This window comes from Ipomoea nil, unplaced genomic scaffold (genome assembly GCF_001879475.1).
Source record: "Ipomoea nil cultivar Tokyo-kokei standard unplaced genomic scaffold, Asagao_1.1 scaffold0188, whole genome shotgun sequence".
NCBI lineage: Eukaryota > Viridiplantae > Streptophyta > Magnoliopsida > Solanales > Convolvulaceae > Ipomoea > Ipomoea nil.
In genome coordinates, this window is record NW_017616616.1 from 2,465,621 (window position 1) to 2,493,128 (window position 27,508).

The 27,508-nt window shown below is 35.1% G+C and overlaps 6 protein-coding genes across 8 annotated transcripts; 3 read left to right on the plus strand and 3 right to left on the minus strand.

Annotated features, from left to right (window-relative positions):
* Positions 1-793: 793 nt before the first annotated feature.
* On the plus strand, positions 794-3,241 carry LOC109182436 (acyl carrier protein 1, mitochondrial-like). 2 transcript variants are annotated; one of them, XR_002054376.1, is made up of 3 exons: positions 794-1,025; positions 2,641-2,914; positions 2,977-3,241. XR_002054376.1 is itself a non-coding variant. In XM_019332607.1 (2 exons), the coding sequence occupies exons 1-2, from the start codon at positions 834-836 to the stop codon at positions 2,815-2,817; spliced, it is 369 nt and encodes a 122-aa protein (XP_019188152.1). In that variant the 5' UTR covers positions 794-833; the 3' UTR covers positions 2,818-3,241. The 2 variants fall into 2 exon arrangements, 1 of the variants encoding a protein (XP_019188152.1); XM_019332607.1 differs by having other exon boundaries at positions 2,641-3,241.
* Positions 3,242-4,690: 1,449 nt separating this feature from the next.
* Positions 4,691-5,236, minus strand: LOC109186504. The gene has a single exon (XM_019336513.1). It carries the CDS (start codon positions 5,234-5,236, stop codon positions 4,691-4,693), a length of 546 nt encoding a protein of 181 aa, XP_019192058.1.
* A 3,736-nt stretch (positions 5,237-8,972) lies between these two features.
* LOC109182457 (protein TRIGALACTOSYLDIACYLGLYCEROL 4, chloroplastic) lies at positions 8,973-12,251 on the plus strand. The gene is made up of 5 exons (XM_019332609.1): positions 8,973-9,325; positions 10,047-10,344; positions 10,661-11,042; positions 11,160-11,467; positions 11,882-12,251. The coding sequence occupies exons 1-5, from the start codon at positions 9,054-9,056 to the stop codon at positions 12,077-12,079; spliced, it is 1,458 nt and encodes a 485-aa protein (XP_019188154.1). The 5' UTR covers positions 8,973-9,053; the 3' UTR covers positions 12,080-12,251.
* Positions 12,252-13,007: 756 nt separating this feature from the next.
* Positions 13,008-14,883, minus strand: LOC109182488 (10 kDa chaperonin 1, chloroplastic-like). 2 transcript variants are annotated; one of them, XM_019332619.1, is made up of 7 exons: positions 14,688-14,883; positions 14,523-14,581; positions 14,328-14,378; positions 13,797-13,862; positions 13,647-13,694; positions 13,522-13,551; positions 13,008-13,319 (listed from the first exon to the last, which is right to left on the minus strand). In XM_019332619.1, the coding sequence occupies exons 1-7, from the start codon at positions 14,773-14,775 to the stop codon at positions 13,251-13,253; spliced, it is 411 nt and encodes a 136-aa protein (XP_019188164.1). In that variant the 5' UTR covers positions 14,776-14,883; the 3' UTR covers positions 13,008-13,250. The 2 variants fall into 2 exon arrangements, with proteins under 2 accessions (XP_019188164.1, XP_019188160.1); XM_019332615.1 differs by having other exon boundaries at positions 14,523-14,587.
* A 1,586-nt stretch (positions 14,884-16,469) lies between these two features.
* LOC109182473 lies at positions 16,470-18,456 on the plus strand. The gene is made up of 2 exons (XM_019332610.1): positions 16,470-16,683; positions 17,757-18,456. Exons 1-2 carry the CDS (start codon positions 16,602-16,604, stop codon positions 18,365-18,367), a joined length of 693 nt encoding a protein of 230 aa, XP_019188155.1. The 5' UTR covers positions 16,470-16,601; the 3' UTR covers positions 18,368-18,456.
* A 5,354-nt stretch (positions 18,457-23,810) lies between these two features.
* On the minus strand, positions 23,811-25,334 carry LOC109182503 (E3 ubiquitin-protein ligase ATL4). The gene has a single exon (XM_019332631.1). It carries the CDS (start codon positions 25,121-25,123, stop codon positions 24,017-24,019), a length of 1,107 nt encoding a protein of 368 aa, XP_019188176.1. The 5' UTR covers positions 25,124-25,334; the 3' UTR covers positions 23,811-24,016.
* Positions 25,335-27,508: the final 2,174 nt, after the last annotated feature.

Here is a 27,508-nt window from a genome sequence, read left to right on the forward strand (position 1 = left end):
TTGAGTTTATCATTGTGAAGAAATAAAATTTTACATTATTACTCTCAAATGTAATTTTTATTAAAATAATATTTAATTAAAGGATTAAGTTTGGGAAAAAAATAATAATCAAGAGAGTATTTATAATTAAACTGAAAGTTAAAAATAAAAATTAGTAAAGATCAATGGTTTCAATTTATGGTCTAATTGAAAGTTGAATGATAAAATAAAATTTAGGAAGAAATTTCAATTTTGGTCATATGACTATAGGGGTCTTGTTAATTTTAGTCCCTGACTTTCAAAAGTGTAAATAACTATGCAATTTTTATCAATTTTGATCATTTTGACCAAATTGTCGGCTAAATTTTGTCGAAAAATTTTAATAATTAAAATAATAAGGGTATTTTGGTCGTTTCACGCCTCTTTTCTTCTTCTCCGACGAGTCCACCCCTTTCTCTCCCGTTTTCGACATTCTTTCTCCTTATAAAGTTGTAAACTCTATCTTTAATATCATCAAGCCTCCTTTCTCCATCATCTTAGTTCATTTCATTCGTCGAAAACGGGAGAGGAAGGGATGGACTTGTATGAAAAGAAGAGAAAGAGACGTGAAATGATCAAAATATCATTATTATTATAACAATTAAAATTTTAACAAAATTTGACCTGTAATTTAACCAGAGTAATTAAAATTGACAAAAATTACATAATTAAAGTACTAAATTAACAATTTTAAAAATCAGATACTGAAATTAACAAAACCCTATAGTCTTAGAACCAAAATTGAAATTTCCACTAAAATTTAGTAAAAGACAATACTCAAAGACTATCGATACAGTGAGTGAAGAATTTCAGAAATGGCGTCGGCGTTGAGATCGGCCGTGCTCCGTCACGTTCGTTTGCCAGTTTCCGAAGCCCTTACGGCGAGGGGATCGATGCTTAGCTCAGCCCGATGGATGTCTTCGCACGACGACCACCTCAGCAAGGCGGAGGTCGTTGAAAGAGTCCTCGACGTCGTCAAGAGCTTCCCTAAAGTCGATCCTTCCAAGGTCTCAACTTCCATTCCCCTTTATTTTCTCTGTTTGTCAACGCTGATGAGATCTAACACCCTGGCAAACCGCTAATTTATTTGTGAATCCTGAAAATCTTTGAATGCTGATTCATATCTAGGTATTAGGTTAAAATTGTGAAGTTTATTGCAATTGTTGATACGAAGGATTAGCAATACGTATTGCTGAACCATTATCCATTAGGTTTGTTTTGGAGCTTCTTGTGTTATTGGGGTAACTGAAAAATTCTTTTATTTTACATCACTTCATTATAAAATTTTAGTTGATTATCAGAATGATGTTTTCTTTTTCATATTTGTGCTTATTGATCAATCATACGGAGAATCTACAATTGAAGCTATAGTGACTTGATAGTTAATATGCAGAATGGTTGTTTTCAAGTTTTGTTTCTTCACTGAATTTGGTGCTCTTAGCTGAGTTATAGGTTTGTTGTCATAAACATTGATTTTTATTTTATTTGAAAAGGGCGGAACATCAATTAAAATTGATTTGGATGGAAACATTGGATTTTAAAATGCTTTCCCACAAAAAGGCGAAATCCCTTGCCCCAATGGCAGATCTTAAAATTCTAATCAGATAGTTACCATGGAAAGTTGTGATGTTTAGACATCTTTCAGTTGTTAGATGACAATTTCCCTATGTGGATAAATGTTTAGTTAGGAATACTAACAGTAAATGGTAGACTTGTGGGTAGACCGGTAGAACAAATGATGTTAACTATTGAGGGTGTTATTAAGGGGGAAGTGTGTCTTTTTCCCTGAATTGATTTTTTTTTTTTTTTTTTAATGTAATGTGTTTATTTATTCATTTGGTATATTAGGAGAGCGCGGGGGGTTGAAGTACATCTAGGAGGTCTCATCTTGAACAATGAGCAAAGGGCCATGGTTTTTTATGCTCTTATTATTGATTGGTGATCTTTCTCACTGCAGTGCCTTGTATCCAGGGAAATTGCAGAAAATCCTTGTAATTGTCACAAATAATTAGACTGTTTGGAGTGTTGAAGCATCTAATTGATATGAACCGCTGAAGTTCCAAGCAAATGTAGGCCAGATAGGTTTTCTTTTGGGAGTTGAGGTTATCCATTATATAGTTCTACCTCTCAATCTGGCACAATGTTTTACAGTAAAAATGTAAATATGTAATGATGTTTTCCTTATGGCTTAAGTGAAATTTGGCAACTAGGAGACTAGAAGTAGTAGTTCCAAGTCTTCTCTTTCTGATGAATATTAATTTATTCAATTTTTCTTGTACTGTCACGGTGTCACCTGTGATTTATTATGTCCTACTGTTACTGTAAGCAGATAAAATTTTTATTATAAACAATGTAGCTTTTCTGTGTTCTAATTTAATGGGTGGGGAGGTGGTGCATTAGTGAGGGTGGCAACACATTCAACTGAAAGAGCAAAGTACTCGTTGACTAAAGTGCATTTATATGCCCGTCAAAGAGCACGAAGCGTTATGAAAACAAGATTTTATTTTTGCTTGGAATAGTAAATAAATAAATGAAGGGTTCATAAGAAAATTTTGTATTCATTCATATCTCATATAGTTTAAAATCTAATCTGTTATCCGTGTTTCTTGTGAAATTGTGCAGGTGACTCATGAAGTCCATTTTCAGAAGGATCTGGGCTTAGATAGCTTAGATAACGTGGAGATAGTAATGGCTCTAGAGGAAGAGTTCAAACTGGAGATTCCAGACAAGGAGGCTGATAAGATTGACTCATGTGCACTTGCAATCGAGTATATTTCTAACCATCCTATGGCAGGTTAAGTTTAAGCACCATTTCTAGGGGTTGGATTTTCTTTGAAAACAATAGTACAGTCTGCCCCTTTTTCTTTTGCTTATAAGCTAAATACATTAGGTAGAGGTAATAATCATACTATTCGGCCCCTTTTTCTTTTGCTTATAAGCTAAATACATTATGTAGAGGTAATAATCATACTATTCGACAGGAGTTCTATGAACTTCAAACTTTATTCATTTTTCAACATGCTACGCTCTCTGTCCTCTAGAGATTTTTGCTTCCCTCAATTGTCATGCAATGTATTTTTGGAGCCCTTCATTGACACATGTTTTATACTTTTTGTGTTTGGCCTAAAACCCTAACTTACATTTTGCATCAATTCTTGGACTGTTAGAAACTCATTCTGTAATATTTGTTTGTGTTAACTTTGGATGGAAAGACAGTTCAACATGAGTGAATCCGGTTGGAGCTTAATGTCATTAAAAGCATTTCATATAAGTTGGAAATGTGCCGTTAAGGAAAATGCACCACAAAAACACACACAAATTAGGTACGCATCATCCAAAAAAATTATTAGGTGTGAGTAAAAACACCATACAGTGTTCGGAAATACACCATTAGGGTGTGGTGAGTTATATGGTATATTTTTTTTGGTTCTATTGTGTATTTTTTAGTGTTTTTTTTGTATTTCATTGTGGTGTGTTTCCCTTACATTGTTGGTGCATGTTGTTAACACTGTTGGTGTATTCTGAAATTCCGCCGCACTTAAGGACATCGCTGCATTTGAACTTTTTCCTAGTGCATTTTGAAAATTAAATTTAATTTGAAAAATTCTATAATGCCATAAATAGTAATATAGTATTAAAAAAAAAGGGTAAAAATATTTTGTAGCCTAAATTTATACGGAGTGGAACTTTAAGAAACTTATCCAAATCCTTTACCTACTAAAGGTCAAATCTCTAGCCTCAGTGATCCCCACATCTTGGCTGACAAGATCGTGGAGGTATAAATCATTACTTGGAACTGCCATTACAATTGGAGTTTGATGAAATCTTACTAATAGGGAATATACTAGTATGACGGATGTATTTAAACGAGACCGGTTGGAGCTAATCATCTTCGACAGTTGTTAACTCCATCTCCTGACCAGAGTTCCGACTCTAAACGCTCAATAGACTACACTTTAATTGATATCACACCAACTGTTCCCAATTGAACTTGATCAAAAAGTCTATTAACGTTATCAGTCGCTAAGCCTTTTGTCCCACAATTAACTCAAAGATATTCCCCGAACAAAATGAACAGTCATATCACATCCCATCACATCGAAGGTTATAGGATCCATAAGTAAATGTTTCATAACTAATATTTGATTTATGATTAATCTTATAGTTAAGTAACCATATCATGGAGCATTGATCTAATAGACCGGTGTGTTACTCAACATTTTAGATGTGTCCCATGCATACTTATGAATTGTATTTTTTTTTTTTTAGAGTAGGTTTATGTTAAATATATAATAATATTTAATTAAAATATAAATCCTGCTTTGTGATTTTAAGAGATAAAAAACTATTTTGTAATTTTAACTGGTAAATGACTAAAAAGATCAGAGATGATAAATCAGTCTAACCTAATAATGTGTTGTATGTGCTGGAGAGCTTAATATATAGCATGGCTAAGAAGCTAAGAATATGGACCAATGTTACGTTCTAGAGTCACAGTTACCCTTATGAATTGATGAAATGGAAATCTATCTTGATTTCCTAGCATACAGCCAAGACGACAATCAAGAACAAAGCTCGAGACAAACATTTCAGTGTACAGAAACCAAGATTGGACAAACAATTAACCAAAACCAAGGCAATCATGAACACCACGCCATCACCGCATGCAATCTCAATACCCTTTCCCTTCCTGAATCAGATGCATGACAGACAGCGCCATGGCAGACAACTGGAAAGTGGCGTTGTTCCTCTCCGACAACGGCGACACGCCGCAGTCCTCGCATTCCGCCGCCGCGTCCATGACGGCGGAGAGCTTAATGTTGGCGTCTTCATACTTCTTATCCCTGTAATCCCTCAACGCCCCTCCCAAGTCGGGGGCGGCGTCAGTGTACAGCTCGTAGCAGTGATCAACGCACCGCCGCAACCGGTGCTCCACCTTCCCGCCTTTCACCAAAGCCGAGATGTAGCGCCTCGTGTCCGTCACGTTGGTCATGATCAGGTTGATGCACGCCGTTCCTATGTCGCGCAGCGTTTCGCATTGCTTCGCCTTCAAGGCGGAGGTGCAGAAGGCGTAGTCGATGTTCGGGTCGGTCTTCGCACTGATATTGCAGGTCTTTTGGATCAGGATGTGCGTGGTGTACTTCTCCTTGGCGCCATGGATGACGAATGGGAAGATGGAGAAGGTAAGTAGGAGAATGATGGGAGATAAAGTTGCCATTATTTTTTTGTTCTTCTCTTTGGAGTAATTAAGATGTTCTTGCTTCTATCTAGTGATGCCATTTATATAGGTGAAAGTATGTCATTTGGGAGATAAAATAGGATCCATTTTGGTTCTATTTTGTCTCCATGACACTATTTATATACAAATTTTAATTAATACTTTGAAATTATTAAAATTTAACATTCAAAATCCAATATCTTAACTACGTTAAGACTAATCCATATTCAGCATGACCATGCCATCGAAATTTAACCATCGAAACTTATCCAAATGAGTTGTAAGAATAATTTAGGTCACACTCCCTAAACTTAAGCTCTTATATATCTAATAGATCATAATATTTCAGCCACTAAGGATGTACGTGATAAACCTCACTCTTGTTTAATAATTTGAAATATTTCAGTTACTACTTGACGAGGGTGTGTGGGGGTATACTGAGTAATTAACTTTACTATTGTATAATAGTCCGGAATACTTCAGCCACTATCTGAAGGTGTTCGAGGATGCACGGATAAACCATACTCTTGTGTAATATTCTATAATATTTCAACCATTACCTAAGGGTGTGCAAGACTGGATAAGCATCTCTCATGTGTAATACTCACAAATCATATATGCATGTGAGATAAATCGTACAAGAATACCATGAGTGATGGGTTCAATTGATCGGTAGGATTTTGCAAGAATCAGAAAATCAAGTTTTACTCATTTGGATAAGTTTGAGAATAATATTTTAATTTTTGTTATGAAATTTCAAAAAAAATTATAATGGAAATGGAGATTTATAGGGAATAATAGAATCAATCATTAAATAAACAGCCAAAAAAAGTTACGCGTGTTGTTGCAAGATAAGGGTTTGGTTTCAACAAATGCCATGATTATTTATACACAATAATAATTATGATTAGAAATATAAAAACAATTATAGTTTTTAAAGTTAAAGCTCTTCGTTTTCTTTTAGTACTATTAACTCTATTATTACGCCAAACACCTGGCCTTATGCTCATATGGTATGTAGTGATCTTTTCTAGGTAGGAGATCATAAGATCGAGCCTCAAAGTATGTTTGAACAGATACTACTACAATATATAATAGAGTCAGTAGCATTAAAAACAAAAAAGTGTCGGGTTATTCTAATTCGAACCAAATGAAATTATTTCAATTTCAAATTTTTAGAATTGAAATTCAAAACAAATAAAATGAAAAAAATATCTATAATATTAAATTAAATGGAAGATTTAAATTCTATCTAATTAGAAGAAATTCGGCATATCTATTTTGAATTGGAATTTTTTATTCTATTTTAATAGAATATATTTTCATTTTAGATTTATATGAATTTTGAATATAAATATGAATTCTGAAATTCCATTTCAATATTATCTTCAATTGACCTTCTCGGCATGGGCAACCTTTAATGGTTGCCCTCGTCAGAGAAGGTGAGCCTTTTGGTCAATGGTGATGTTTTTCGGTAAGATTTCGGTAAATTTTACTTATTTCTTTAAAAATAACATGTTTGAGGCCATGATTTAATTTGCACTTTTTAAAAGTTTAGGTATCTAATTAACTTTTGTGTAAAATTTAGGGGCATATTTGATCATTTTTCCAAAACATAATGAACACTTTCTAGTGACTTGAGAGTTTCTTCCAGGTCTCGTCACTTGAACATTAACATAAAATATGCCAGCTGGGTTTTTTGCGAAATTGATGCATCGGTCACAACAAATTTTGCCACATTTGGTGCAGTAATCCGTTCCCACTCTGGTACTTTTCTTGCAGCTATTTCTGGCCCCTTGAGACCGGTCGGTGAAGCCCGTCTTGTCGAAGCTCTTGCCATTAAGGAGGCTCTTTCTTAGTTGAAGGGTGAACGGTGGCGGAAAATTTGTTTCCTTTCGGATTGTCAACAAGTTTGCCATAGCTTCAATGACCCTTCTTATGACTTGTCATATGTCAAAACTATAGTTAGATATAGTCTTTCTATCCCCTCTAGTTTTCACGCTTTTATCATTAAACATATTAATAGATAAATGAATGTGCTTGCTCATACTCTTGGTCTGGCTGCATATAGGGCGCAAATTATGCCCTGGAAACGTGTTCACCGTGAATGATGAACACAAGTCCAAACGACGTCGTTTTTACGCAAAAAAAAAAAAAAAAATCGCGGATGTGGAGTTAACGGCGCCGTTTGATCAAATTATGAATTTTCTGTTATAAGATTATGAATGTAATGAAAATTCATAATCTCATAACAGACAATTCATAATTGCATAAAAGTAAAATATTTATTAAATTAAGAATTTTCTGTTATGAGATTATGAATTTTCTATTATGAGAATGAGATTATGAATGTAATGTAGATTCATAATCTTATAACAGAAAATTCATTATTTCATAACAGAAAATTCATAATCTCATAACAGAAAATTCATAATCTCATAACTGAAAATTCATAATCTTATAACAGAAAATTCATAATCTCATGGTTCCAAAGTGAATGTGTAATCTTATAACAGAAAATTCATAATTTCATAACAGAAAATTCATAATCTCATAACAGAAAATTCATAATCTCATAACAGAAAATTCATAATCTTATAACAGAAAATTCATAATCTCATGGTTCCAAAGTGAATGTGTAGACATGGTTCCAAAGTGAATGTGCAGGCATGGATTCATAATTTATGAATGTACGTGATTTCGGACGGGAATGTGTATGCATGGTTCCAAAGTGAATGTGCAGGCATGAATTCATAATTTATGAATGTCCGAAATCATTGCTCACCTCAAATTAAAGTGAAACCGCGAAATGTGAAAATGAAGAAGAAAAGTCACGCAATTAATTAAGAAAAAGAAAAAGAAAAAAAGAAAACGGTGTACTAACACCGTTGGAACCGTGTTCACCATGAATGGTGAACACGGTTCCATGGCATAACAATTGCACATAGGGGTGTGCAAACTTCGGATAATTTTTGATTAACCGACCGAATCGATAAAGTTCGGTTAACCGTTTTTGAACCGAACTTTTTCGGTTCGGTTAATGGTTAAAGGAATTTTAAAATTACGGTTAATTCAGTTCAAAAGGTCGGTTAACCGAAGTTTTTAATATATATATATATATATATATATATATATATATATATATATATATAAATAATAATATAAATATAAATACTAATTTGAAGTTATGGATGTTTGGAGTTTATAATTCATGTTTTTTATATTTTGTTATGAATTTATTATGATATGTATTTTATTTTAATTGAATTTATTATTTTATGTGTTATTTTTAGAATTTTAAATTTTAGCTTTTAAAAGTTCGGTTAATTAGTTAACTGACCGATTAATCGAAATAAATTTTAGTTCGATAAAATCAGTAGAGCAAACTTCGATTCGGTTAATGGTTAAAGAAAAAAATACTTCGATTAATTCGATTCAATTAACCGAACAGTTAACCGATTGAACACCTCTAGCTGCACATTCGGACCCTGGTATTCGTAGCTGGTTTGATGTTGTTCCCCATTGTATCATTCACTTGATTAATTGAATCTGGTTCTCTCAAAAAAAAAAAAAAAACATTTATCATAAAATATAATGAAGTAATGGACTAAAAAGCCCAAACTTTGAACCCAAAAGAAAATGAAGTTTTAAAAAAACACAAAATTAGTTCGGGTTTCGGCCCAAACATTAAACCCGAAAAACCCTGCTTTTGACATGTTTCGTAATTCGTAATCAGTCAGTCAGAGTCGCAGATAAGGAACGCTCTTCTCCATTTCAGCAATTGTGCTCCCCCTTCGGTGGCCGGCTCGTCGGCGAAATGGCCAACCTCCGGACGGCAATCGACGCCGCATTCTGGGACCTCAACGTCTCCACTTCCAGAACCCTAGACGGCATGGTCCGCCCCATTCCCGGCGATCCCATTCCCATGGACGGTGCTCGAGCCAGCCGAGTCCTCAGAATCCAGCAGCTCTCTCTCCTCGGAAATGGCTTTCCTCTCGGACTCGTCCCGTCTTTCTCTCCTCCGTCTAAGAAGGAACTCGGCCCCTTAGCTCTCCAGACCGTCTTTTTCAAAACTGCCATTTCCAAATGGTACCGTTTTTCTCTACTCCCCTTAGAAATGAAATGTTATTTTCACCGTACATATTTGGATTCTTCGAGATTTTAAATTACATTAGCATAGACTTGGCGTTATGTGGAGTTGTTGATACTTAGTTCATTTGAATTGTAGGTAATTAAGTGCTTAGTAGGTACATAATCTCATTTTAAGGCATGCCACATATATTCATATGTATTCACTGCATTAATACTTGTTTCCTGGCAAAATTATATGATTGGGGATTCTCTGTTGATTGAAAGAACAAAAAGAGGAGAAAATAGCAAATAGATTGATGTAGCAGACTTGATTCTATTTCATGTTCATGAGTTTAGATTTTAGAACTTCAATCACTCCTGTATGCAGGAAAAATGTTGAAGTGACCTTGTTATATTGTTATCTGTTCTTCTTCATTTCACTCCCAATTGTTAGCAGAACCATTGTATAAAGTAGCTGTTACTCAAGTACATTGTATACTGTTTCTTTGGTCTTTAACAATTCTAGCTACTTCTTGATTGCTAAAATGTTCAACCTATACAGTTTTGTAAGCCCACCTCGTGCTCATCTTGAGTTGATGATTGTTTTCATTTTGTTCTGTATCCTTTTCTCCCCCATTGCCAAATTAATGTTTCTGCAAAATTTTCTTCTCTCTTATTTTCAACTCATTACATGCCCCAAGTAATCCATGACGTGTGGTTAATGCTTTATATTTTCTAGGTGGGTTGGATTAGTGGGGCAAGTTCGCCCAAAGAAACTGATATCTAAACTAAAAGCGGAAATAGAGGTCATCAAAGCAGATATACGTAAAATAACTGATGATGATGACTGGGAGTTTGAACTTCCGGTATTCCTGCCAATATTCAAGAATCTGCATAAGTGTTTTTTGGACAAATCATTTTATTCGCTTGGTGTAAACTCACACATACCCCTGACGGATTCATCTTCCATATTGTTGAGCATGGAGCAGCCTGGTGAGGAGGGCTGCCGCCGCATGAAGGCAATGTATATGCACAAGGCAAGAATCTAACTTCTTTAGTTTATTATCTGCTGGAATCAATTATTGTTTCCACTTTCCTTTGGTAATTGTTTTCTCTTAAATCTTATGCTATGTTGTTCTACTTCGTCATGTCTCCTTGGTCCGTTGTAATTCTTATTTCTACATACACATAAGCGAATTGCCTATAAGTCTATAACAGATGATGTTAGTTTCTGGAACTATTTTTTAGCATGTGCAACCCCGTTATTACATCATTATCATATGCTCCTATACTTGTGTCTAATTTTATACTACTTTAACGGATATTGCATTTAATCATTTCCTTTTCTTCCAGCTTTCTGATCATGATGTTACTTTGGAAGCAGCATGGCCTGAGCGATTCATAGACCACAAAGGAAGATATTGGGAGATTCCAGAGTCAATATCCTTGGACTGCTCCTCACTTGAAGATTTAACTGGATGGAAATATCGATTTGGTATCCATAAAAATAGTGGCCAGCCAGTTGCAGTTGATAACAGTGATGATGCAGTGCATCCTGCTCTGATGCCAGGACTATGCGCAAAAGGTGCCGTTTCGTATGAGAAGCATAAAGACCTCTGGAGAGAGGTGGAGAGAGAAAAGGATGTCATGATACGGACAGAGAAAGGACTGTATTTCAGACCTGCTTATGATGTTCGTCTAAGGGAGCCTCATGCAAAAATATCTGGAATTATTGGTAACTTGCAATAGTGAAGTTGCATCATTCATTTGTTTTTTTTTACCCCTGAAAGTATGATACCTAATTATCGGGAGTTGGGTTATTTTCTTGACTCAGTTTGACCATTCCTGGCAGGTGGAACTTTTGCTGCTTGGGTTGGTGGTGGAAATAACTCTCTCATTACAGAGTCAAGGGAGGATAGAGAGAACACTCCTTACTCTAGGAGGCGCCCCTTAGGTGTTGATTTATTTGGCTCATTTTGCTACACTCTCCAGCATGGCAAATTCAGAAAGCGATATAACGACCTCACCAGAATAGATGCTCGCTTGGACGTCTCTTCTGCTGTAGCAATAGCCAAACGGGTTTCAAGAATTTTCAGAAGTGCTTCCAACACAAGAGATTCACTGTCTACCCCCAGGCTGAACTTGATCTTTCAGCAGCAGGTAAAATTATTTTTTGAAGTTTGAATGAACACCCTATTAAGTTTTTCTCAGTAAATATGAATTAATCACGAAATATGCACTTCATCCCTGAAACTCTTGAAATATGTTTGAAAAATATTGGGAAAATATTAACTTTTGTTCTCTAAATCTCAACATGCCACATTATATGCTGACCAGTAAACCAACTGATGTTGGCATCGAGGCATAAGCATTAAAGATAACCGTTCAAGAGGTGCATGTCTTATATATCGAATGGAGCATATAAATTCTCTAAATTCGGTAAATCACTTATAGCAATACCACATTACCACAGAATCCACGAGTGTAATCATGCCTCAAGGTTTTGTAATGCAGAAAAGCACTTAATGTGTTATCTTGCAAGAGATAATTTGTTTCTTGAATCATACAATGCAGGTTGCTGGACCAATCGTGTTTCGATTAGACTCAAGGTTTTGTATTGATTCAATATATGGGGTACCTGTCCCAAAATTAGAAGATTATGTGCTTAGCTTGAACTACTCTCTTAGACTACTGCATTCTGGGAAAGTGGTGGCATGGTATTCTCCTAAGAGGAAAGAGGCCATGGTTGAGTTGCGGCTATTTGAGTTTTGAAAATCTACTTCTTGTTTAACTACTTTTTTGTAGTTAGGGTGGTTATGTTCGTTTGTATGCAAGCAATTCTATTGCCTGTGACTTTCACAAGGCTTAATGTTACCATGAAGCTCTTTAAATACTCCCATTCTTTCGGTCTTTCCTTTTGATGCAAAATTTCAATATTTTTCTATGGTATTGACAAACTATATTATGCTCGGAAATGTTAACTTTAGCTCAATTTACTTTTTCATGAACCCGGAAGCATATCCATGTATCCATGGAGTCTAAGATATTAGTTTAGCTCAGCATATCTATGGAGTCTAAGATATTAATTAGCAAACTGGTAAATTATTAGTAATCGTTACCGATCAGCTTAAAAACTTATTTGCACCTTATTTGCACTAGATTATACCTGATATTGTAAACTTTCTCAAGATTTTATAACTCAAATTAACTGAAAATTTTGATTATTGTTGAGTAGTTTTCATGTTTTTGGTCAAGTTCACTTTTTTGGAGGGTTTCCGGTGACAAAGGAAAATTCACAACTACTATTCAAGGGTGTGTACTGGATAAATTTTGCCTTTAAGTTATGACCTTAGCTGGCAAAGAACAGAGGTAAACCAACCTAAGTTGCCAATAACTAACCGGTTCAAGCCAAGAAAGGCAAGAAGGTTAAGTTATGACCTTAGCTGGCAAAGAACAGAGGTAAACCAACCTAAGTTGCCAATAACTAACCGGTTCAAGCCAAGAAAGGCAAGAAGGCTACGATTTGAACCCATGACCTTGATTCAAGTCAAGAAAGGCAAGAAGGCTAATATTTGAACCCATGACCTTGTGATTACGGGTTTGTATGTTTAGCCATCTTGGCTGGGTTACCCCGGTTTAGTTCACTTTTGAATACCTGGTAAAAGGGGATCAAATACTACAACATGACACAATGGGCAAGGAAAGCAAACAACTCTTAAGCCAAAATACTATGTATATTGACCAAACAGAGAATGAAAATAAACATATTTCAGTATTCAAAATCTAGTCTTGATGTTCAATGACATGACAAAGCTAGAATACATGAAGCAATGTGCCGTCATCTCCTGAGTTAAACCGGAGGCAGCGATCCTGCACAAGTACAACTCGAAACACTAACGACGCGAAAAATAGCATGTCTGCATTGCCTTTGTAAGTGCGCAATCTATTCGACCACGGCCAACAAGTCACCCTCTTTACAGAAAACATGCCTTTCCTCAGTTCCCAAGTTCACCTAGCAGAAAATCGAGACAATCGTGTTTCAGTCATGCACAATTCACACGACACTTGATTTGATTCAAAGTAACCTCAAAACAGAGTTTTGTTAATGGTTGCAGTTTGTTCTAGATTCCTAGTATCCTTTGACCGCATTTCTAACAATGTAGGTTCAAGAATGTGTTTATATGGAAAATATCATCATAATAAGAACAACATACCTCATAAGCATTCACGTCAGAGAAAAGAACCTGTGCAAAAAAAAAAAAAAAAAAAAAGTATTCCAATCAGATAAACATAGCTAAAACCCGCGAAAATCAAACAATGCTCCATTCTTAAAGCTTACCTTCTTCCCAGTCTCCACTTCAGAAACCCCGGTTCCGACAGAGAGAATCTACAAGAATATACATACATTTTTTGGTTAAGCATCAAAGTAATACCAAACTCTAAATATGTAAAAGCGAACAATACTAAGCTTGAACTCTACACTACCCACCTCTCCCATAAGATACCGTTCAAACTTCACCGCAGATTTAGGGAGCAAAATGCCTCCAGCAGATTTCTGCACAAGAACCCCATGCATTAAAAACAACACTTTTTTCTTTTTGTAGCTCCAAACTATCACATAGCTTCGACACCCGTGATAATCTAAGTCTGTCAGAGAAAACGCATTCTAATATTCAAAGGTTTTTTATGGTCCATACATACATATATGCATTAATTGAATACATGAATCATTGAATCAATGTTGCTTATGCTATACTTCTCACTATATTGAGCAAAACAGGTCAGCAAACAACTAAAGTTACATATTTTACCATTCAAACTCCATTACATTAGCCATTTCAAATGTATGCATACAGACAACAACACACAATCCTAAATGACAACAAAATGCACTATGTTCCAGAGTTAAAATTTGACAGAGATAAGGATGTCTTATAACATAGTATAAAGTCTAGCATTGTATAAATAAGGAGAATTTCAACAGAATCAAACTGGGAAAAAAAAAAAGATTAAATAATACCTCAGGCAACTCCTCTAACCTTATCAAGACTCTATCAGCTTGTGGCACAACCTGCAAGCAAAGACAACAAATCCCACTTAAATTCATTGTTTTCCCATAAAATTTAACCAGAAATCAACCACCAACTCGGATAAAACTTGGGAAAAACACAGAAAATTCAAGGAAGCGTTGGGGGAGATGATATCAAAGCAAAACCTTTGTGGGTTCCCATTTTTGGGAAAGGGCATTAACTCTCAGAGAATTTCTCCTCAGACCTATTCCTTCAAAACCAAAAGAAGAGCATGAAAAACAAATTTTTTGGATAATGCCCAAATAAAAAGGAATAATTATTGACTAAGTTATGGGGTGTAAAGAAAATACCAACGGGTCTGGGGGCGGGGGATAGAGAAGGGATGTTAATTGGTTGAGAAGTAAAGGGTTTTGCTAAGGAAAGAAATCCAGACGCCATGGATAAGGAAGGTGCAGAGAGATGAAACTATTGCAGGGAGAGTTGGGAAGTTGCGACGGAGAGCTGAGGAGTCTAGAGTGTTCCAAACTGGGTTTTATGAATTTAGCAGCATCTAGAAAGCATCCAGGTTTTAAGGTTCTGGTCGTTCGCACGTTAAATTTGGGCCTAGAAGAGATTAAAGCGGCCCAGAAAACGATGCAAATTGCAACAGTTGTTATACCATGGACCAGGTCCATCCCTGGTCCTAAACGACGTATAAAGAAACGACGTATAAATTTGTATTTTTAGTATTGAAGTTGTGAACTTTTAGAATATAAATTGTGTTTTAAGTTAAAATAAGGAGAATTTATGAATACAATACATGGTCATTAAATCCTAATTTGTTAATATTGTGTGACAGTAGTATTTGAAAGGAACTTGTGAATACAAAACAAGATAATTAATTACATATATGTTAACATTGTGTGTTTCTAGTATACAAATTGTAAATTTTGAAAGGTAAATTGTGAACATTTAGATCCGGGTCCACCTTGGATCCACAGAATAATTTGTGATCTTGCAATCCAATTACAATTGGCGGGGAACATGATTCTTGTACAAATTATGAGTTCAATTCTTGTCAATATTGTTTTAGTTAAGTCCAATGTATACGATTTTCTTAGTGTAACTTATCTCTTGTGGTAAAAGGTGGAATCCCCCATCCTACTTAGCTACGCGCCCCATATTCCAGACCGATAGGATTGTATAAAGGCAAATCATAGTAACTCAACTTATCAATATAAGCTAAATTTTTGCTCTTTGCGCATAAGAAGCCTCCGTTATTTCTTTTATGATTTTTAAACTATTATACATAAACATAATTTATCTCCCGTACACCTTCAAGTAGTGATCCTGAACTTTTTAAATTTTTGAAAAAAAAAATAGTTTGATTAGGAATACTACACTTTGTCCAACAATAGGCGTGGTTCCAGCTTCCAATCTCATACTAATATTATGTTGCAAACGTAACCAAGCAAAAATTCCCAAAATCTCATAGCTTCATATCATCCAATTCAAATACATATTTACTTCTTGATGAATGTGTTTGATAAACGCACCAAATATTGCTTCAATAAGTTCCTAATCCCCACAAACAAATGAAAGTTAAGTAAGGATATCATATTAAGTCACTATATTCCATTTTCATAATAATCACACTCGAATTATTTTAAATTTTAACATACAAAAATTTGTATCCCAACACAAACTAAGCTTGTAAATTGTAATCAATAACTTATAACTGTACTACTATACTAATAGTAACGCTCACACTTTTAAATGCTCGATCTCTTGATAGTGTCAATATGCACCAAAATAACTCTGTAATTTTTTGAATTCTTATTCTTGCTCATCATTGATTTCTAGCTAAGCAAAAAGTGAAGAACTTTGAAATTTATCAATGAAAATGGGAAGGAATTTCAATGGTACTGGGGTCTGCTGACACTAGTAATTACTAATTAGATGTCATTAACGACAATGAGAATGTGATTTATCAAAATATATTGGCTATAATGATTCCCAGAAAGAAACCAATTAACAGCTAACTGGGACCACCTTCTCTTCTTTTCTTCCTCGATCTCTGCTAACACTCAATAATTTGACTTATTTCTTGTCTACAACAGTACAACTATCACCCCAAAAAAAAACCCATTTTTTAAAAACCCCATTTTTCTCTGGTTAAAAGAAACCCCTTTTTTGACCCACATTTCCCAGAAAAGAACCCACTTTTTGGGCTTAGGTCTGGTGATTCTTCTTTGGCTGGTGGCTTAATAGCCTGGTTTTTTAGGATGGTGAAGAGGATTTGCTGCTTTCAGAATATTGTTCTCTCTGGGCTTCTTCTAGCTGTTCTAGTGTGTTCCAAGGACCATGGTAAGATCACATTTCCTTTTTTTTTTTTTTTTTTTTTTTTTCCTTCTGCACTCATTTGTTATTCTCATTGATAGTTTGTTGCTTGTATTTGTTATGGTTACCTGAAGATCTATTATGGCTGCCAGTTTTTCTTAGTATGATTGATATGTTTGAAAACAGCCTAGTTTTGGGTGGGCATTTTCTTGCTTTTTAGCTGCTTGGGGTATCTGGTAGCTAAGTAGAGGATCTGAAGTGATAAGTTTCAGATGAGGAAGAAAACCAGCCTATGATGGGTAATAGAGTTGCACATTTTTTTATTGTGACTAGAAAAACTCGCATTCATTACTTTAGGGTGTATTTGGTAAATCCCGCCTTGTATCCTGGCCAACAAAGGGCCACAAGGAAACCAACATAGGTTAATTTCGCCTTGTAACTCTAGTCGGCAAGGGGCCACAAGGAAACCATATTAGGTTGACCGGCTAAAATAAAAAAGACACTTGTAAACCTCGCCTTGTAACTCTGGCCGAAAAAAGGATCACAATGAGGTAAACCAGAATATGTTGTCGATAGCTGACTGGTTTAAACCAAGAAGGCTGATAGACCGCTCCCACTGGGAGTCTAATTTGAAACCTTGTAGTTATCAAACTAACAGCCCGACTGGTATTGCCCCAATAAAGTTGGCACCTTTGGTTAGCTTATATGTTGCTTTTGAATTTGAGGAAGACTAGTATTAAACAGGAGAAACTTCCATGTGAATTGCCCATTGCTGTGAATGTGACTATCAGTGTATGTTGAAGATGGAAGAAGTGTTTACTTTACACCTTATTACTTCATGTAGTTTGAAGCTATGGATAGCTTAGACAGTGTGTCTAGATATATATAGGTGTATCGTTCTTGTTAATAAAACTGTGCGTATTGTATTCTGTTCCATATATCCTCCTCGATATCAGCCCGCATATTGGTTCTGCAAACCCTCTTAACCTCAAGAGTTCAATCCCCGTTGCAGATTTACCAAAAGTTAATAAGTTTTTGGGCATTGCGTGGATAAAAACTCTGCTTTAGGATAGATGGTTATGGCTGTTTCCATTGTGCAGGGAATTCTGCAAACGATCTAGTTGAAATCATCAACAAAAACCGAACAGCTCAAAAGCTTCCCGAATTAGGCACCAGTCCCGGCCTCGGGTGCATTGCCTTGCAATACGTGAAGGAATGCTTAGAGAATTGCACTGCTACTAACACCGTAACCTGTAGGCCTTCAGAAGACGACTTCACTGAAATTTTCGCCCCGAATTGTGGTGTGGAGCTGCCAACTTTCGGGACAATATCGGGGCGCATTGTTGGCTGCCAAAAAGACTATCTCGCCCCTTCGGAAGCCTTCTCACGTGTCCTCGTTCATGACAGAGGCACGCTCTCCCTTCTGAGGAACAGAACTCACAGTGAAGTCGGGGTAGGCATAATCAAAGCTCACAAACGCAAAGGGCCATACTTTTGGTGCGTTTTATTTAGTAGCGGGAAGAGAAATTCCACGTTCGTTCTAGACGATCTTGGCGAGGGCATCAAGCAGAAGACGGGATGCTATAGCGGAACCAACACCCCGTGCAGCAGTGCACACAAACACGGTATGCACAACACAATCTGGTTTACGCTTTTGCTACATTTTACCTCGTTAGCACTAGTTTCCCCCGGGATTACCCCAAGAATGTGAAAATCCCGCAATTTCCTTATAAATGTCTTCCCAAAAGAACAATCGAAAATTCCACAATGCAAGTTTTGACCCCGTTTTTTTCTACTTTACGATTCATACTAGTTTTAACCGTTTTTATCTTCTTGCAACAACTAAAAAAGCTTATGGTTCTGTTGTCCAACCTTGTTGTAACCGAGAAGATGGAGCAGTTACGTTGTAGTCCACCCGAACAGGAATACGAGAAACATAAACCTAAGAAACTTGTAATGGAAACCTTAGTCATCACTAACCAGAAAAAGACATTAAAGTGAAAGAAAGCTTGAGAAAAGAGTGGTGTTCTTAACTAATACTCCTTGCTTGAGAAGAAAAGTTGTTGGACCAATTCACTTTTGTTTTGTCTGATATCTCTTATGCCCTTTAGCTTTGAGAATTTTGGAAAGGTTGCTAATGAATTTGGAAAGCTTTTTTGTGTTGTTAGATCAACTCTTGTGTTTTTCAGTTCTTGTATGTATATATCACTGTATAGTAATAATAATAATATATATAATCAGGATTAGATTATAACTAGTAGCTCCATGAGAATGTACATATTACGTTCATCCGGAAATGTATACTCGGGGTATCACTCTAAAGTGAATGGTAAAAATATTGAGTTTGTACCAAAGCTTACAAAGAGACTGGATGCCTGTAGCCCCCCTCGTGGACCGCGGTTTAAACGGAGTGTGTATTTTTGTGTGGGTTGAAACTACAGTGTATTTAAATCGATACTGTCTCACGTATTATTTTATATATTATTAAATGAAACTGCGGTTATATCAAAATAATACTGTAGTTGTGGTCAAATAAAACTGCAGTGTATATAAAATGAAACTGAATAACATTTCACATATTTGAATGTATATTGTGCAATGAAGCTGTAATTATATCGAAATGATCATGTAGTTGGGTTTTAATGAAACTATAGTGTATATAAAATAAAATAAAATAACATTTTCACACATTTGAGTCTATAAATATCGAATGAAACTGTAGTTGTGTTGAACTGAAACTGAAGTGTATACAAAATGAAACTGAATAACAGAATTACTTTTTTGCGGAAGGGTGTGAAACACCGTGAATCGAATGTTGTTTCTTTTTATTAAACAAAGCGATATTATTTTGAAGTTTGGTGCATAATCGATTATGTATTACGACTCTCTCTATATATATAACTTGTTTTACCATAGTACAATACAAGTTGTCTGTAATAAATTATCATCAATTCATCATAAAACTAATATGGGCCTACTGCAGGACTTATCAGCAGACAATTAATTCTTCTTTTTGACTTTCCTCTTCTGAATTTATTTATCTTTATTTTTTTTTCATTTTCTTTTCAATGAGATTGAGAGAAAGCTTAAAACTTGCATCTGCTTTACTATTTAGGTCATTAATATTCAAAAGTAATATATTATCCACATAAATATTAATGGAGTTTTTACTATATCATACAATAATATTTACCATGCTTCAAATAGTAATGTATTTATTGAAGAAAACTTTCATTTTCCTAAATTAAAAATAGAGTCTCGGTGGGCCCATTTAAGAGGCAGTTCTCTTAAGGGTATTGCTGCATATACATGAGTTCGAATCTCAGGAAACATAGTTATTTCACGATTATGGTATGATATATATTATACACAACCATAATAATATAATCCTTACCATTCATCAATGTGATTAAGACAATCTTTTAAAAGTAAAACTTAGAAAAAAAAAGTTTAGTTTGTGTTGATTTAATCTATCCAAGGAACACAACTCTCTACCTATACTAATCCAAACAAGTTGGTAATGGACAAGATCAATATAATCAAGGATCATAATCACCATCACCCTAATTAGCTAAAAGAAAGACCAAATTAATGTAATTAGCAAAGTTTAAGAATTGAGTCATCACTGTCTGGAAATCAAAAGGGTTTTGCAGAAAGAAAGAGAGGAGTTTGGTGGACGAATTTCACTTTAATTTTATCTCTTTCTGAGACTTTATGGGCATTATATTGGAGGCAGACAGATGGTTCTTGCATGCGTGCAGGGCAAGTAAAAAATTTGGAGAGAAAAAAGCAAATTAAAGTCCAACTCATTATCATGCTTTTGTTTAGGTTAATGTTGTTTGATCAACTGCTTCATTCTCATCATCTTCCTCAATCTTTTGCACTACTTGGTTTGTTAGGAATGGGTGTTAGTTTGACCAAAACTTTAAGAAATTTATGTCTTATTGGATCAATACAAAAACCGTCCACTAAGATTTAAGAAAGATGATTGTGAACCGTATTATCGAGATCAAGTCAACCCTAAATTATTTTGTATTTTCGGGCAAAAGATATAAATTACGGTGACCGTATCATCGAGATCAAGTCAACCCTAAATTATTTTTTGTTTTCGGGCGAAAGATATAAATCACGGTGACCGTATCATCGAGATCAAGTCAACCCTAAATTATTTTGTGTTTTCGAGCGAAAGATATAAATCACGGTGACCGTATCATCGAGATCAAGTCAACCCTAAATTATTTTGTGTTTTCGGACGAAAGATATAAATCACGGTAACTCAAAGACTGAGCAGGTAGACATGACTAAATATCGGTACGATGTTCAAACCTTGATCTCTTCTTCAAAATAATGCCTACTGAATCAATGAGTTAAACTCCTCAAACTCTTTGCTAGTGTTTAGTGTCTACTTTGGACTTTGGTGTTTCGCCTAATGTTTTCATTAAAAAAAAAAGGTATAAATTATACTCCGTAATTATTTTTAATAGTAAGTTGAAATATGATAAAAAGATAAGAGCACGTAGGTGTCACTATCTGCCTAGGTATGAAAGATCTAGGATGTAGGACACTAGGCAAGACAAATTAAAGATCCATGTTTGAAGGGAGACCTGATTTTTTTTTTTTTAAATTAAATTAAATAGAATTAAACGAAAATGATTAGATACAGTTTGGACCCCAAAAAAATGGATAACCTAATAATGTAACAATGTGGAGGAATTGATGTCACATGTACAGAGCGGACGATGAAGTTGGTAGGTGGAACTAGAATGTCAAAATTTCTGTCCCGAAAAGAGTGATTGAGTAAATGAAGTATGATTCTCGTATTTAAAATTATAAGTTTAATTTTTATCAAACATTCTTTCAGTCAAGTCCGTTACATAGAGTCTTTTAATACAATTTGTCTCTTTTATATGATTTACAAGTTATTATACAGGAGCGAAATTTATCACATACACACTATTTAGTAATAACTATGAATTGTTCTCATCATTTAAAAAATTAAATTCCACAAAAGAATAAAAAATTGCTAGCAAGAATCAATAGGGCACAATAACATAAGTGAAATAGCATAGAAGAACGAAACAGGAATTATTAAATATTACATAAAATAATATAATGATGATTTCATGTAATTAAAGAACATGACAACATCACAGGTAGAATTGGATAGATTAAAGTAAAGATAAGATTGTCCTTAAGTCGAGGTTTCGTTTTCCAAACAATTAATAAAACTTTGAATTTTAATTTTATGTGCATAATAATTTCCTCTTTTAGAAAAAATAATCTTGTATTGAGGGTAAAAATATAATTGATATATCCCAAACAATTTTTTAATCAATGACCAAATTTGAAACGAAATCAATAATTTGATAAATTTAAAGTCAAAGATAAAAAGAAAAAAATGCTAATAGTCTAAATAATATTTCTAAAATTAACTCTAAATAGTGACAAGTTAGTCATAACTCGTAGTTAATTTCAATAACTAATGTCCAAAATTTGACCCCTCCAACATAAATTAACTTAAAAAAATTTTAAAAAAAATTCACCGACCTTATAGTTAGTCATGAATTAACTAATGTTCCAAATTTAACCTATTAATTCTGTGTGAGAGCTGCTTATGTGTATTTTTAGTTTGAGACTACTTTGAGTTGGTCAGTTATGAACAACTTAGGCTATTTATCTTCTTATGTTCTTTTACCACTTAAGATTACAAAGTGATTAAACTTCATCAAAAGTGTACATTTAATTAGCGGTTGCGAAATTTTTGCGTAAATTAAGGAAAAAAAACTCAAAATCACCTAAATTACTCTTTAACTTATTTAGAGTTGTCCAAAAATTAATGAAATCAATAAATTATCACCTATGTAGGTAGCCCACATGGTGGCATTATATTGCAAAATGAATCATATTTGGTAGTTTGGTGTTGATAGTAATGGAAGGGCAAAATGGGAACAATACATACAATAGCGTAATGACACTAATTAATGACCAAACTTTTACAGCTAAAGTGGAGTCGTATTAAATAATATAATACCCTTTTCCCTTAAATATATCACCATTATAATACCATTACTCCTCCATTAGTCAAAGTATAAATGGCCACCATTTATAGTAGTAGTTGTATGGATTATGGATATGGAATGAAAAATCACTATTTATTATTATTATTATTATAAATCAAAAGTACAATATATTCATGTAGAACCATAATTAAATTATTAGTGAGAAAGATGTTAGTATATTAGTTAAATTTTATCGATTGTGAAGAACTTAATTAATATTTTATAATATAAGTTAAAATAGAGATGGCAGATAATTAAACACACGAAACGTCTCGTTATATTGATAAGACATTTTTGCCCGTCAACCAGCAACTCAACGTTCTTCTTTGTCAATACAAAGGATGGGATAACATTCCAAATGTTATTTAATATATGGCAATTTGCTTCGGGTTTTGGTTAACTAACTGGGCAATCCTTGCATATGAAACTTTGACCTTATCATCTCCACCTTCACAAGTGATGTTTATGGGAAGCTAAAGCTATAATATTCATTAATTAATTGACCAAATTCATGAATGTAAAGTTCAAACTAAGTTTGATAAAATTAATGCCAAAACTATTCAGCATTTCAGCCCCATCCAAGATTGAAAAAATCACTAGGCACTCAGAGAACGCCTAGCGCTTAAGCGTCGATTTTTTATTTTTATTTTTATTTAAAAAAAAAAATTAGTTAAATCCCGCCTAGGCCACGGCAACCTACTCGCCGTCCAGGCGACCGACCGCCTAGAACGGCCATTCCGCTGAATTTCTAGGCGGTTGGCCACCGCCTAGCATCTAGGCGCCGATTAATCGAATCGGCGCCTAGGCGCAATTTTTGCAACAATAACCCCATCACGTTTGGCCATTAACTCTCTGGAAATTGTTAAAGAAGGTAAATCATAAGATATGTCTCAATTAGCTAACAAACTATAATCCACAAGACCAAATCCAATGGACCAGTTAAGCTATGGAAAGAAACTCAATCTAATTTCATTAATCATATTTAATCATACTTAATCGATGCCCACAAATCACTCCAAAAAAGGTGCTGCTGACATGTAATATTAGGCTGTAATAAAAGAATATTACCTACTAAAATGACAAAGAATCATTAAGTTTGACTCAACTTTTGTTTATAAATTTTAATATTTTTTTTCCTTTTAGAAATGACTGTAAAAAGATAAACGAATTCGGCATATATCTACACTCCAGTATTTGCAGGATGCATATAGCAAAATGAGGGAGAACAAGGGAGGAAATAGCAAAAATTTTGGAGTCTGTGAAATATCTAATTTGCCCCTAAAGAGTTTGAATATACATTCTCATACCCCTGAAAGCCACCGAAATAATTCGCTGATTTCCTCGCCGATCCGGCCGGATTCCAAATCGTCGTCTATCGGGACAACGGTGTCGCTCCGGCGACCGCTATCTGTGAAGAATCTTCCGGAGCCTCGAAACGACATCGTACGGGAAGAGAGAGAAAACGACGCGATTCGATCGACGTAGTCCCGGAGCCAACTCCTTCCGCCGCCGGATACGTCTGGCGCCAAACTGTCCCCCGGAGGCTCTGGTACCGGAGCTCCGATGGATTCCTTGTCAGTGCATTCCGAGCCGCCTCTGCGATGGATAGACCCGATAGACACCTCGTAACCGTCGTCTACGATATACTCGAACGACGAGCCAACCGAGTAAGACCTCCGACTGTCGCCGACGATGGAACCGGAGTCTCCGCGACGGCGGCTAACACTACCAATCTCAATCCGAAAACTGCCGCTGTTAGGATCGGCATTTCCTCCGCCGCGGCCGCGGTCGTTGGAGACGGAGAGAATTTTCCGGAGTATATCGGCGTCCGTGGGATACACCGTAGAGCGGCACAGAGGACAAGTCTGATTGGTGGAGAGCCACGAGTCGATACACTGCGCGTGGAACGCGTGGCAACACAGAGGCAATAACCGCAACTGATCATGCGTCTCAAATTTGGACAAACAAACCGCACAGTCCACGCCGGTAAGGTTCCCCGTAACAGAGCCAAACGTAAACAGCGGCAGCGACTCCAACGTCTCGGGAGAAGAGCGCCGCTCGTTCGCGGCTGCTGCTGTGGCCGCGGCGGCGGCTGCGGAGCTAGAGATCACGTCGTCCGCCGCGTCGTGCGTCCGAAACGAGCGGTGGCAGCGGCGAGACAGCAAGCGGAGGATGAGGTAAATAGTGGCGGAGACGATAACCGCGGACGCGATAACAATAACAACGATAATAATCGACGACGAAGGCGAGGATGAGGACGACGACGAAGAAGAAGCCGCAGGCGGTGGATCACCAGGCTGTTGAGGTTGGAACAGGTTATTAGCCGAAGGAAGTGAAGCACCACCACCACCACCACCGCCACCGTTGATGGTGGGGAAGAACGGCGGCGGTAAGTATACGCCGGACATTGTAGAGAGAGAGAGAGAAAGTGAAGGAAATAATGGAGGAAGAGAGAGAGGGGGAGAGATTAGGCGCCTGTAGAGAGAGAAAGTGTGGGGGTTTAGAGTTGGAAGCGATGACCGGAAGGGTATTTATGAGGATGCGACCGGTGACATAGGAGAAGGTGAGACCATGTTTAATGTGGTTTGGGTGTTGTGTTTATTGCATTAGGGAAACTCACGTGAGCGGCACGTGTGTATTGGAATGGAAGGAATGCAAGGCCAAAAAAACTGTTATTACTCCGAATTATTATTAGTATTTTAAAATACTTATAACTCTTTACAAGATAGTATCTGTTTTATAATTTTTTTTAAATATATTTGTTCCAAAAAATCTAAGTCCCATTTAAATGGTAATCAGAATGTCATTACATTACATGACAGTTGCCATTATTGTTAAAGAAAACAAGGCAATTCTTTTTTTTTTTTTTTTTTTCAATGTTTAAAAAATAATTTTAAAAATCACATAAAATCTTAATAAAAAAAAAAAAACCCAGTTAAGCCATCAAGCAACAAATATCATATCTTGGGGTTATTAACGTGATATTTTGCATGCAGTTGTATACACGTATTAATATTTTGCATATGTGACTAATGGTACATGTTCATTATATTTGCTTCCGATAGCCTCTAACACTAAGAAAAGCAAGTCCCCTATAACTTGATTAAGTGGACACCTAAATTTTTTGTTTTCTTTTAATGAATGTTTTCTCTACGTCTCATTTTGTTTTCTCATTTTGTTTTTTAATAGTTAATTTGATCATCAAATTTTAAGTTTTGTTTTAATAATTTTGGATTTTAAGATTAAATATATTATAGAATTTCTTGTACTATTTGGAGAAATATAATTCAAAATTGTGAACAAATGTCTTTTAAAATTATTGATCAAAACTAAATTGCTCTAGCTAAACTTTGTAAAATGAAATTTGACAATATTTTTAAAATATATATGGAGATAATTTGAACAGGATTACATGAATATAATACTGTAAATCTGTAATTTTTTTTTTTTTTTGAAAGTCTGTAAATCTGTAATTAATTAAGCTTAAATTGCAAATTAAATTAAATGAGTAGTTATCCATGAATGTGTGAATGAGATGGCATGAGTCTTTTCTAACTTAATTAGAGTTGAATTTTTAAAATCTAGAATGCAGCTAAAAACCTAAAATACAACTTTATATCTAGTATAACTCAGAATGCAAATTAAGAATGTAACTACCTTAAAAATTTAGAATACAACTTTGTATCTAGTTTGTCACTTTAGTTTCACCACTCTATCTTGGGGGTGATATTTATAACATTTTGGGGGACATCAACATTAATTTAGATGAATATTCCGAAACTATTTTTCCTTATTTATTTACACTATTATTACTTTTATATTATTAAATTAAATGGAAGTAAAAACAAGTGGTGTGTATATATAGGTAATTAGTAATTAGCATATATATATATTTCTCCGATCCCTTATAAGGAACGTACCATACATTTAAGTTTACCTCATTAACGCCGGCGACTTTGAGGTTACAAAGTTGGTTGGTAGTAAGGCTATCATTATACTTGTAATACTCTCTCACTCTAAAAAATGAATTTCACTTTCATATATATCATCAAATTTATAAATTTTTCTTTCGGATCAAAAAAACTTTTTTTTTACAAATTCTTCACTATTTTTTTTACATCCATGCAATACTCTCTAACTTTCAAAAATGGTCCACTTTTATTTTATATTATAAATATAATAATAAAGTAAAATAAACTAACAAATAAAAAATAAAAATTTACATTACCTTTCACATCATTTTGAAAAGGGTTCAGTTGCTTGGACGAGGATAGCTTAAGACCCCAAGGCCATTACTCCATTAGTAATTTTTTTTTTTTTTTTTTTTGGTATGATTTTTTTTTCAGGTCAACTGGGATGGGAGGGAGGTGAGAAAATGAGGGTAAAAAAAGAACAGAAGATATCAGAAAAAAATTATGTTTAACACGCCTAGCGGGTGCCCGTACACTGCACGCACTCGTTGGGCGCACTGTGCGCAGCACATACAAACTTTTGCCCCTTTTTGTTTTTTTTTTCTTTTTTTTTTTGGGCCCACAAAAAATAACATTTACTGCAAATCCATTTTCATTTCTCTCCTCTCTCCTCTCTTTTTCCATATCATCACTTCTCTCATCCATGTCATAGAAAAAAACCCACAAAAAACTACTAATCGACTTGCTCTAAAGTTTAGCCGACTAGGTCAATATTTTTCAAAAAATTTACAAGTAGTCAATAATATAACACTTCCCATATATCATGTAATATGAAAGTGTATACGTTTGCTTCAATTGTCGTTGCACTCTTCTTGATCGGCA